The sequence below is a fragment of the Syngnathus scovelli genome, chromosome 4 (assembly GCF_024217435.2).
Source record: "Syngnathus scovelli strain Florida chromosome 4, RoL_Ssco_1.2, whole genome shotgun sequence".
NCBI lineage: Eukaryota > Metazoa > Chordata > Actinopteri > Syngnathiformes > Syngnathidae > Syngnathus > Syngnathus scovelli.
Window position 1 is genome coordinate 16,651,120 of NC_090850.1, and position 13,319 is coordinate 16,664,438.

General features: G+C 41.6%; 1 protein-coding gene across 3 annotated transcripts in view; it reads left to right on the top strand.

Moving 5' to 3' along the window:
* Nucleotides 1-296: 296 nt before the first annotated feature.
* The window catches only part of galnt2 (UDP-N-acetyl-alpha-D-galactosamine:polypeptide N-acetylgalactosaminyltransferase 2), a 34,306-nt gene continuing 21,283 nt past the window's right edge, over nt 297-13,319 (top strand). The window contains exon 1 of one of the 3 annotated variants that reach the window (XM_049718901.2): nt 297-815. In XM_049718901.2, coding sequence (XP_049574858.1) covers nt 720-815 — 96 coding nt within the window. In that variant the 5' untranslated portion in view covers nt 297-719. Of the gene's footprint in view, nt 816-959; nt 4,339-13,319 lie in introns of those variants that run through there. The other 2 variants (XM_049718902.2, XM_068650538.1) reach the window with 2 other exon arrangements.

The window sequence follows — 13,319 nt, forward strand, 5'->3', positions numbered from 1 at the left end:
GGTGAGCTCAGTAAAAGCAACACTGCGACATCATCAGAACAACATGAAGCATGATGGCAGCTTCATGCTTTGAGGTTTTTTTTCCTGATGGAACATAGACAAATTTGAAGTAATTGCATTCCTGCAGTAAATTATCTATTTTCAGTCAACAATAAGGCAAAATGGCTCCCCCGGATATTAAAAATCACATTCCACAAATGGAATATTATTTACAATACCTTTTTTAGTTTAGCGGAGGAGTATCAAATCTTAATTGCTGCCAACGTGTCTTTAGCACCCCTAGCGGACTCCCAGAGTAGAGCAGTCCGCCTGTAGCACACACGCTTGCACACATCACCTCGCCCGCTCGCTCGCTCGCTGCTGCTGCAAGAGCTGCAACTAGAAACGCGCACTATACAATAATTTTCTACAAGAATCGCCTTTGCTTTCCAACTTTATCACTATACGCGCCCCATAACTCGCTCGCACCACAGAGTCCTCGACGTTATCCGACCTTTGATTGGATTAAAGCGGGTTAGCCTTTGCCCTCTAACCCCCGTTGCTGAATTTTGGCTAGCTGCTTTCTGCTCCCTCCCGGGAGGACTGAGGACCCGTGGACCGAAAGGCGCAGCGACTTGCGCGGACACTACAGACCGTGACGAGCCCCCACCGCCGCCACCAGTGAAGCCGGAGCCGAGCCACCGAGCACTCGGTAGGCAGACGAGACGAGACGAGGAGCCATGCGGAGGAAATCGAGGATATTGTTATGTTTTGCGGTGCTTTGGGTGCTGGGGATAGCCTACTACTTCTACTCGGGGACGGCGTTGGGGCGAAAGGTAAGACTGGACTTTCATGTTTTTGATCAATCCATTTTCCTCCGTGGGACAAAGCGGCGAGAGAGCGCCGTTCCCGGGGACTCCTCTGCCCGCTTCGGGCGCTCGCTTATGGCCGCGCCGGTGATGTGTTAAACGAATTGAAGGCCCTGTTAGTTTAGATTTTCAGCTTTAAGTTGATTATAATTGAAAGGGGTGTCATTGTTGCATGACTAGCCGGTGAACTTGCACCGACATCCCGCCGGTTGTTGTCCCGTCGCAGCGGGAGTGAGGCACGGTAGGCACCGGACGACGTGTCGACCCGGGCCGGTGTCGTGATGGGAGGCTGCCGGCCTGGTTCACAGGGCAGGCCGGGTGGGCTTCGCCCGTGGAGTGGAGAACGTGAGCAAATGAATAGAGAGCAGGAAGTGAACGTCGCACCCAAGTGGGACTGAATGTGACCGAAGTCTAACATAGGATTTATTTTCTCTATTGCTGTGATTTACAGATCTTTTCGCCCCTTGTGCACCGTGAAGACCTTTTTACAAACCTTTGGCTTATATTCAGCAAATGGTCGCCCGATTTGGTTTTGCACCAAAAATGAAAAAAAATCACAGCGACACGTTGATACCATTGATTTTCCACTCGAGCGAGGATTTAGTATTGAGTTTTTGAGCTGCAATTTCTAGGAAAATAACTTTTGTTAATTTATGTATGTCCCATCTGAATTTAGCAGCCAATCTCAGGGATATTGTATTTTAGATAAGGACCACATCTTCAATTTACATCTTCTTGATTCCATGGATCGTGTAATGGGCGACTTGAACAGACTTCTCTACACAGGAGCTTGGGTTAAGTTGCCAGTCAGTGACGTGTGAGTCAATATTTGTCTTCAGGTTCGACATTAAACCTATTTAGATGGTGGGGCCACCATGAGCCCTGCCAGAACTATCACGTGAGGGGACCGGGCCATTGGGCCACTGTAAATGTAGGACCATGATATATGCCTTGTGGATTGACTGGCGACCAGTCCAGGGTTTAGTCTGTGATAGGCTCGAGTTCCCTGTTTAAGCCGCATAGCAAATGTTGTAAAACGTACGATTAGTTATAGAATTTTGCAAAAGTTTTTGCTGCTGTCCAGTAATGTTGTGTTTTTGAATAAACATGGAAATTAAAATGTTTTTTTAAAGATCTGTTTGATTATTAACCTAATTGTTAGTTGCAGGTCTGAAGGATTGGAAAATTTGGACATACCCTGATTTCCAGCAGTCAAATGTAACCCCTCAAAATCTCCAAATTGTTTTGTGACCCTAATCGCTCTGTGTCATCCACCCTCACGCACATGAACAGGTGGATGTTGTCATGCCACATCCTAATCTGCTCATTAGGAGCAATTAAAGGTTTTGTACTTGAACCAGTAACTGACTGTTACTGGGTGACTTGGATGGGTCATTTTTACCACCAATGCAAAACCTCTGCTATCCCAGAATGTATCACTTGCATGTCATCCCGCCTGATGACACCTCCTCTTTGACCTCAGGTTGAATGTTGGCCCCCTTTTATTTTGAAATAATGTGTCGTCTCATTTTCGTACAACACAAAAAATAGCATCTGAACCGACTTTTTAGATCTACTCTGGTGTGCTTTGTGTCCAGTCGACACATATTGTAAATGAAAGGTAAACATCCTTCAAGTATCCTTGTGTGGCATTTCGCATGGGTTGTTGTAGGCACAGCGCTACATTTGTGTGTGTGTGAGAACATCCACCTGCTTCTTGTCTGGTCATATCAGCTTCTGTGTGTTTGCATGGCTCCAGTCAACCATATTAGCCCTTTTACTTTCCCATTAGGTTGATAGCCGTGCGTACATGCGTGTTTCATGCTTGTTCGGCTTCAAAGTAGCAGCAATGTCTTGTTCAGGTGGATTTGGAATTCGGAGGAAGGGTTGTAATAATAATACTAATGATAATATTATAGACGTGGTCATTTCACGCTAAAGTGCCATTCTTGTTTGTAACCAAACAGTTTTCTGTAAGGACTTGGGCTTTGTAACACACATTTAAAAGTATAATTAGATATGTGCTGTTTCTAAACCATTGCTTGTTTGGTTGTTTCTTACATACTGATAGAATACTAATCATTGGATACCTTCCAATGTTGTCCTTTCTTTTTTTCTGTTGTGTTAGCTGTCTTTTGAATTCATCGCCAGGTTGCATAGTGTCCCGCTGCTACATCATCCCGCTATTTATATAGCCGCCGAATCTGTCTCCATCGCGCCTTCACAGCCTGCGCGGAAACACAAGCCAGATCAGTGTTTGCCATTCCAAACCATGCCGTGATGAGCTTGACTGTTCTGTAACACGTGATGAAAACTTGGCGTCTGTCAGTGTTAGTCTTGGTCATCTGTGGACATAGTGCTAACTTGATTATTGGCTTTTTTATCGTCAGTGAGGAGGACTGATCCGTGTTTCTGTCTTTTACGGAATTGAGGTTGTTGAAATGACATGTAAAAGGTTTTAGGTCGGCCGTCCATAATTGAAACTAAAACTATCCATAATTAGGCGATATTCTGTCGCGACACAGCTCGCAGAACCACAAACTGGACACCTTCCAACGCCCTGATGCATTGTGGTATACTGTTGCAGAACCTTTTCCAGGATACCCGTTCTGAATTCCGCCAACAAGCATTTTATACTTTCTGCCAACTCTTAGCATCTACTTTCATGCTGATCAGGGTTGGGAGAGAGAAGCTTCAGCGCCAGAACTGTACAGACTTGCGGGACCAGCCAACACACTTCATTAATGTTGTCAGCTGTTTGAGCAAAGCTGCAGATTTTTGGCAAACTGAAGAAAACAACTTTTTTTTATCCTAAGATGAACATGTCACCTGTTCTTTTTGGCAAGTACAGTGGAAACTTTGAAATCCTTTGAAATTATCATACAGAATTGGAATTAGATTCTGTGTGTGAGTGTGAGTGTGTGTGTGTTTTGGGTTGTCTTTTTGCATTGGTGTCATTGTGCATGATACAATACAAGGCCTTTGCACACACCACATGTGCTGAGTTCATCAGAGGATTAATTCTCTGGGCGTTTTTGTTGCTTTTGAATATGTCCCTGAAGTTAAGTAACGGACTCGCATTTAAAGCGGTAAAAGTCCGGCGTCAGTTTTTATCAAAGTTAATGTGTGTTTTGTTTTTACTGTTTATTTGTGTGACAATTCTGAATGTTGACAATAGGGAGATGACTGGAGTGCAGGTTTATAGGGGAACAGGAAAACAAGACCACTGATTAATATATTGCGCTTGTGGAATAAGAATTAAATAGCTCATTAATCAATGTTAGACAAATTGATTTTCCGCTGTAGACTAGAAGTGACGAAGCTCAACTTGCACCTTGCTTGCTAATATTGCCGGCTATTGAATTCTGTTAGCTGAAAGATTTTTGACAGCTCTACATCATGACTGCCATGGAAAACTAGCGGAGGGTAAAACTTAGTATATCAACTTTTTGATGTGAAAGATCTCAAACAAGAACTCAAAACTGGCTTGGTAAGTACACATATCGGTAGAAGATCTTGTTTATAATCATAGTGTATGTTGCTTTTGTGTATGGAATGGAATTGTAGATATAGCCTGTCATTGTGCTGTTTTAACTGAATAATCCACATTATGTACCAAAAACAACTGTCTCGCTGTCTGTCACATTTAACGCTTCGCATTCCTAACAAACCTGCTACGCCACAGCCGACATTCTAGGTGAATTAGATAAATATCTTGCTTGGCTTTAGAAGAATGTGAAATGTCAATGTAAAAATATGCTTCCCATTTCGCAAGAGGCGCCTCCAAGTTATGGAAGGCCTCATTTCGTGGTGTCAGGTTTCGTAGCGTTCACCCCATCTAACTCCGGCTGACTGGGTTTGTCATTTGCACGGTGGCTGCCGTGGCAATGTTTTGGACCATTTACAGGTGGCCATCTCGCCGGGCATCCACGGCAATCACGGCCTGACATGTTGTATGGTGCACTCAAGTTGTCTTCCAAAAATGGCACCCTAGAGCAATGAATTTTATGAGTGTTCCGTTCCGTGCTTAGCCAGTTGGCTTCACTCGCTGGTGGTGGCTGAGGCTTCACAGCTCGGTGCACTCATGAGGTGGTGTGTTACGCTGGCCAGTCCGAAATGTTTCATCTCTTCTGCCCGGTCCAAAATGTTTCATCTCTTCCGCCCGTATCTTAATTCTTCCTCCTGCTTGTATACTTCTCCAACTCTAGCGTAATCATTCGATCTGCTATCTTCCATTTGCGGCGTGACCTGGTTTGCTTAAGGCCAACTGTGACGTCACTTGTATGTTGCAGCTGCCTTCATAGAGACGGATTTTCTGTCTTCTGATAATGTTTCTAAATGGACCAAACGTCATTTTCCGTCTATCTATCTTGTCAGTGGTTGCCACTGAGAGAACACACACACGCACACACACACACACTCATCATGTCATCCGTCCTTCATTGCGGCAAGAGCATCGAAATGACGAAATAAATGACAGTGTTACTCATCTCATTTCAACATCCTAAGTGTGGCTGGCCTCCACTTACAGCTGCCAGGGTGTGATAATCATTTAATTGAGCTAATGAACTCTTACCCAAGGGCTTATTTAAAGCGGTGAAAACAAAGTTAAAAGCACGCGGTTGTCCGCTTCATTTTTTTTCCAACGCAATAACTTGCCAAAGGGCATTGTCGTCGTCGCACGTGACGAAGACGAACTTAATGTGTAACAAACAATGCAGCACAGTGAGCCAACATTGACACACTGCATACAGCTTGCGTCACACACGCATTGAATCTTTTGAAATTGATGCCAACAGACTTCATTTTCAAAATCTCACCTGGTGATGTGTGCATATATGTGTAGCATCCAGGTGCAATCATCATATTGCCGGCTTTATGCATCGTATTTGAATTTTCAATATCCATACTGCGTATTACTCCAGTCTTGCAGCAGCTCCCGTTGCGATTGGATAAATTTAGAATGCATTTCAAAATCCTGCTTTCTTTCCAGGATATCCAAAACCCCCCAAACCTTTCTGCCGTTGTACAGGTAGAGATTGCCAGCGCATCTTGCAAGCTTCAATCCTGTTTTTTTTTTTTTTCTACCTTCCACACTGTGGGGAGCAGAGCGTTCTGTTATTGTGCAACACAAACTCCATTTTCCTTTTCAATACCAAACTCAAATCATAACTTCAGGATATAACACCCCTGTCACCTTTAATGCAGGATTTGGACCCAGAAGCAGACAGTAGTTTCTGCCCAACACATATGATTGACTCTGAAACTAATTTAATCATTTCGAAAATTCTATATTTTACTACTAACAGTAAAGATGTTCAATACCTTTTTTTTTCAGACCAATACATCAACAACTCTTGAGAGTACCGATACCAGTTCATCGATACCACTTGTACTTTTGACACATAACATTAACCAAACCATTGACAGATTATTTTAATGACTCACTTTGCACTGTTACTACTTCACAGGTTGGCAAATAGTGAACGAGCTTTCACTAGTGTAGCGCTTTTCAGCTCATTAAAAATTGCTTTTGGGCCAAAGTCAATTTACCCCATTGGTGGTAAAATGATACCAGAATTGTAGCATTTTTACGAGTCACCAGTACGAGTCTCCACAGAAAAAAAATCTTTGTTCCATAACTTCCCTCTGGTAATCATAACCTTCTTTATGACTGTATGTACTCTATCTCTCTCTCACACACACACACACACACACACTCGTATCAAAAGTGAAAAGTCCACTCTAAAGTTAAAGCACCAGCAAGGAGAAACTTCTAAAGTGTCTTTTTTTATAGCATGTGGAAATAGTTTCAGGAAGTAGACCCGCTGACTTGGCTGACGCTCTTAAAAAGAGGGAAGAGCTAGAGTGAAAATTTGGCACGTTTGCTGATGTTTGATGGATCGAGTCATTTGATAAATGGATGTTAAATGTCATTGGAAACTACACAAACCGATTAATCGGCTAACTGCATTCTGCCGGTGTTGGGAATATTGGTGCTTTATGCGACTTGATGGATGGAACTGTGATTTTTTGTGACATGCTGTTCCATTTATTCATCACCCAAATGTCGGACTCTGCAAACCCAAGTATTGTACATTCTGACAACACAGAATATGCAGGGATTGTTTCCATTCAACCACACTAGGGTGAATTTTTGAGGGTGGTCAGAATATAACTTGAATAGCTGTCTATCTGTCACAAGTTTAGTAGGAGTGAAGGTTGAACTTCACATCCCCTTTATTAAAATCCTTGAAGCAACCAGAAAAACAGTTATGGTTCTTGCACTGGCAAGACTGTCATTCACAGCAAAGATTTCTCAGAATTGGAAATAGAAAGAGAGAGAGAGAGAGAGAGAGAATTGGAAAGAAGCAAAATTGTTTTTTGTGTTGTTGAAAGTATCAAAACATTTCTTTCTTTAAAAAAAAGATTTGGTGTCCTATTCACAGTCTTTTATAAGTTTTCTCTGGTCTCCACATGTGTTTTCTTGCCGGCTCTTTCTAAAGCAGGTCAGAAATGTGGTTAGTCACCGCTTACTCATCCATTGGGGAAAAGCGGTTTTATTTGTGTAAAGACGAGCAGCGTATAACCGGGCTTGTCGCCCAGATAGTTTGGGGCCTTTTTGTTATTGATTTAGTTACTTATTTATTTATTTACAAATTATTACTGTTATTATTTCACCAGCTAATACCACTACACTTAAAGTCCCAGGTACTATAATAGACCCCAAATTGGGGGATGTTGTGAAAATTAATAAATGTATAATAGAAGTAAACTTTTCTGAAGATTTTTTTTGATAGGTTCGGTGCTTATATTGCCACAACAATATGTAGATTTTCAAAGATCAGTCATAATGCTCTGGCAATAGACTGGGAATGAGGTTTCAAAGATCTCGTGTGATCAACAAGATCAAATGTAATCTCAAAAGTAGTTCAAAATGTCTAGTTAATTATGGCATTATCACAGAGAAGTGTCAAACCGGTATTCCTTGCAGGGCGCTGATACGATAAGGATTAGGACGCATAATTTAATAATAGTCAAGGATGAGGCAGTACACACGTAGGATAATTTGGCTTCCAATTACAGTAAGACTTGAATCCGAATGAGTGGATGACATATTTACCATATGTCTGTATTATTTAAAAAAATGTATAAACAGAAAATGTTCCCAAATCTGCATAGATCTTTTGAGTCGTGCTTAAAATTTTTACTTAACAATTGTTGTTTTAAAATTGACTACAGATGGTATGTTCCCCTTGCCAGCATAAAAAGAGCTGCTGGTGTGAGTCACTGGACTGACCAAAAACACTTCAAAGACATTACGGAAAATCCAGTGCTACGGTGACAGTCATATCCATGAGTGAATGGAGGTCATAATGTGGAAAAAGAAAAGAGGAATGTTTCCCTCCATGGAGGGTACCAATTTGTTTCAAAGGGCCTGTGGACTGTTAGAGAAAAAAATCTCCCCCTTAGCCAAGTTACAGGGTGTAATTAGCCCTCATTAGATGCCTTGCATGTGCTCCTCGCCTCTTGAACATGTTGGTGAATTTAACGCATTACAAGCTGGCCGCATGTTGGGAGGCTGGCTGGCTGGCTTGTGTTCGGAGCTTTCAGACAAGACCACATCAGTTAGTCGTGATGCAAATGTCTGACTGACTCCCCGACTTAGTTTTGTTGTTTGACTTCTTTTACTTTGCATTTATTTTGGTTGTTCTGCATTTATTTTATTTGACTTTATATTACTTTCTTTTACTTTACTAGATTTTATTTATTTATTTATTTATTTATTTATTTATTTATTTATTTATTTATTTATTTGTATTTACTTACTTACTTACTTACTTACTTACCAGCGCTATGGTTTCTGCAAAACTCCTGTGAAGCTGTGGGGGTGTACAGCAAACATTGACATGTCAGTCACGCCGTCCGTCTATCTTGATTGGTTGTTTTTTTTTTTTTTGGCCGGAGTGATTGTAAATTTGAAGTCCAGGATGGGGCCAGAAAGAGCTGTATCAACAAGTCTTTGTCAGAAGTTGATTTAATTGATCTACATGGTTATACGATTATTTGTGATACTGCTGTTTGTAATACTGTCAGAAATCTCTACTTTGACCTTTGGAGTTCAACTCTTAATTGCTCATAAATTGGAATGTGAGTGTGAAAAGTTGACGTACGACCCTGAACTGGTTCAACAGTATCAAATAGGATGGATTAACTTTAGGTGAGTGAAGTGTATACAGAACATCTTGAAGGCTAATTTCTGACAAGAAGTTGACTCGAGGGAACTCTAATTGGGAGCGGAAATACAGCAATCTAAATCACATCTGCGGTATTGCGCCGATGATTTAATGTTGAAGTGGAACCAGAGGATCATAGAGTTGACCTGCCAGCAGGCTTACAGTATGTTATGTTGTAGTCATGCCGTGAAATGTTGCTTTGGCTCTGCTGTAAGCAGGCAAAGCACAGATGGAGCCTGCTTTATCTCCAGGTTTGAGGTTTTGCTGACATGTTTTAAAGGTATCAGCCCTGTGCACGTGTGTTGATTTAATTAGGCCTAACGTATTAATAAAGAGGGATGTGAAGGTTAAAAAGATTATTTGCACATATTTTATGTCTGGACTGATAAACAAGGAACAAACGCATGCAAAAGAACCAGACAGCGTCTGAATTTCTCAATGCACCATTAACGCTGACAAAAACACACCTTTCACTGTTGGCTTACCAGAAACCCGTTTCCTTGTATGGCAAAAGAAAATATTTATGGACTCACAGGATCACCAAACACGTCCTTTCTGTTTTTGTGATTTTAGTACCCATCAGCGGTGTAACATTTATGACCTCATCCTTGTTCTGGCTGCTCGGTAATGGATTTCTTTTTGGCCTTTAACATGTAAAACACCTGCATTGTTTTTTTCATTTGTGTCAGCAGCACTCACCCTCATTTTGTATAATGATCTCTCATCATGCAGATTGTTTCACACCCAGTGGATACTTAGTTTTTGTGGTGGGCGTAATCACAGAGTGGCTGTGTGGTCGAGTAGGGAACAGTCATTTAGTGTTCTCTTAGAGGAGGATGAGGCGGGAGAGGAGCATCAAAGAGAGGAAGAAGGGGGGGAGATGTTGGGGTGAAGAAAAGAGAGGAAGCTTGTGGTTGATGAAAGAGTGTGTACAGTCAAGCTAGGTATTTTAAGACCCCGCCCCCATCAGCCCGCCAGCATTCAGACCTACGCGTTCCCTCGGCTCGCACTAGTTGGGATGATTCAGCACTCTTGTCCGGCAATGCTAGCCTGCTCCTCCCGGCGCTCGCTTCCTTTTGGTCAACCTTTCGGGAAGCCGAGTAAAAAATGGTACAATGATATGTTTGATAGGCCAGCGCTGACCTAAATGTGGTATTTCGATTAATATTGTGTTTGTGGGATGTTCAGTCCCACTTTTTATCAGACAGACACCAGTATAAGTACTTTGAGTCGCCACCAATACCAAGAACCAATACCACTAGTACTTTTGATCCATAAAATTTCCCTCATAAAAGCAATTACAGATCATTTAAAAAAAATTCCAATATATAAATGTTCCTCCAAATTGCGTGAAATGAATGGCAATTTTCTATTCTTCTAATTTCTAGTTCCTGATAGTTAAACAGCCACAATAGGGCGGCCCATACTAGTATCGGCCAACGTATAGGTTGGTATCGGTACCGGAACGATACCTGCCTTCCCTAATTTATATCCATCTCGAGGGGCTGCCGTTTTGCCTTGACAGCCACTGAAACTGTGCCTAACCTCACTTGACTAATTCCCACAACCACCTTTGAGTCTCTCACCAAAAGCGACATAAGCTATAATAACAAATGTTATTCCTTCCATCTGAGCATTAGTTTTGACTTCCCACGAACTCTTGACTGTTTTGTATTCTCCAGCGTGGCTTTGCGCTTGTTTCAAATCTCAGTTTTGATGCTCTTTCATGTCCTTCCCACAAGGGTCCGTGTTTATCCGACACACTAAACATTAAAAAAACGAGCAGCGCGTGTCAATGACTTCCTGCAGTTGTACAACAATAGATGACTCACCATTTGTCCCGCATTTCAGTTCTTTTAAGCACTGTGGACATGCCGAGAGACGGATGAGCTGATCGTTTTGGTCCCAAGCATCAAGATGTGTCTTGCTGCTTCATGCTCCTACATAACAAAAATATTCTTCTGTAGTGTTAGTTAAAATCACCACCCGCTTTAAAGTAATATACATTTAATTTTTGCATCGTCAGACTTCTCTCGTGCTTTTGTGGTGACATTTAATCTTTGCTAAATTACTTGTCAGTTGATTATTCATGCGCTTGATGGGCCGCCCTGCTTCAAATACAAAGCAAAAACTTGATTTTTGTTTGCCATTTTGTTTGGCTGTATTTCCAATTTCAAAGCGTAGAAGTAAAGGTCACTTGCTGCATTTTTTAGTTTTCTGCACACTCTTGTTTTAGGCTGACAATTATATGTGTGCCTATATAGGAATGTGTGTGTGTTTGTGTGTATGTGTGTGCGCTTGTGGGATGCAGATGGGCTTTCGGGAAAGAGGCCAGCGCACACAATTGTACCATTGAGCTGTTTTACACCCAGCGTCTCTCCTGCTGACACACACACACACACACACACACACACACACACACACACACACACACACACACACACACACTCACACACAAATTGGTGTGACTTGTTGCAGTTTGCTTAGTGACGTGTGAGCAAAATGGCTCAGCTGCAAATTGACATTGTGGATTCCCCCCCTGGGTATCATTCTTTCCCTTCATCATTTTACTTGAGGCAAAACAAACCATAAGAGTTCCTCAGAAGAATAGCGTGCCTCCATGCGTGCATTTTGGTCATGCACGTTGAAAGTTTTGTGGTGGTGTGCCTGGGATGATTGTCTTAGCTCTACAGAGGAAAAGAGCACCCTCCATTTTGAAAGCTATTCAACTCAACATTGCCAGGCTAGCTCATGTCTTTTCAAAGTCTTTTTCACCTTTAACCTCACAAGATTGTTCCAAGACTATAAACACGTTTGAGGTCAAATGTCATCACATCAGTCTCATTCCGCTGTGTGTGTTTATATGTCTGACCACATGTGGTGACAGCTGTCATGATGCACATATGCTGTTAATTTATACAACGGAATCAATTTGTGCAGATTTTCATGAACATGCTTGACATATTTCCACCTTTAACCACCCATGATTCTGTTTACTTATGATTATTTAAAACACTATTATTTTTTTTTCCTTACAGGAAGTCGATATCAGATAAATATGGCAACACCGGTTGGAGGTTAAAGTCAGTGAAAAGGTCACGACTGGAAAAAAAATCATGAATGCAAACGGACTCCATCCAAATGTGTGCTTGTGTGTGTCTTTGTTTGTGTGTGCGTGATAGCTCTTGGTTTCTCTCAGAGTTAATCTGTCATCAACTGTGATCAGATTATCGTGCATTATACATTGACCATTAGTGGATGAACATCCACGTGCGCACGTACACACTCGCGCTCGTCCACACAAAGCCTGCCTGTAACCTTAGTGAACACACCAACGTTTCCGGGGTCTCTTGTGCACACACACACAAATATGAGCTGACAGGCTAAAACGCTTTCTCTCACCCACATAGACACACTCGAGCATGCATGCATGTTGAGATGTGTTAGGGGATTTTAAGTTTATCCTATTAGCCAAGCAGCAGGTGTGCGAACAACCAGCAAACATCCTTCGCTTCGCATGAAATGAACTCCGACTATTAATTACGACTGCTTGAATTGTGTTTTGGCAAGCCCAAGGAACAATACCAACTGAGTATAGCACAGTACGAAATTCGAAAGTTGAAATATTCAACAGCTGCAGCCCTACATTCAACCTCCCCATTAGATTGTTAAATATATTTTTTATTGTTTAATAAAAACTTGTCCGTGGAATTAACCTGCAACAAATTGCTCCTCTAAATGACTAAATTGCTCCTCGAATGAAGTAAAATGCAAAATGGATCCCCAAAGAAAAGAAGTTAGTACAAGCCTTGAGACTCAACAGGATGAAAACCAAGCTAACAAAAATGTTAAATTTTTTATCAAAAGCAAAAAAAAATAATGGAAATGTGTGTTGTAAAGTTGTATTTTATCATATTAATCATATTTAACTCTTTTGACCTTATTTCGTATCAAGGCTGCTCAATATTTTTGTGCGAGTGTCTACTTGAGTCACCAATGCATTTATTCATAGCAAATGTAGTCAGCCTTTTTTAGACTTCGATTCAGGCCATTGTAGTTACTTCTGGCTGTGAATTAAATATTGAAATTGTTTTGTGTCGGCGTGTGCACTTTGTTAGTTGTAGTGCCGTGATACGCTGCCAAATCCCGTCACATCAGGACATGTTTTCAAACTGTCATGTTTCATTTAATGTCGGCCTGTGTTGCAGTAAAGCCCAAATTGCTCATCGTCTCT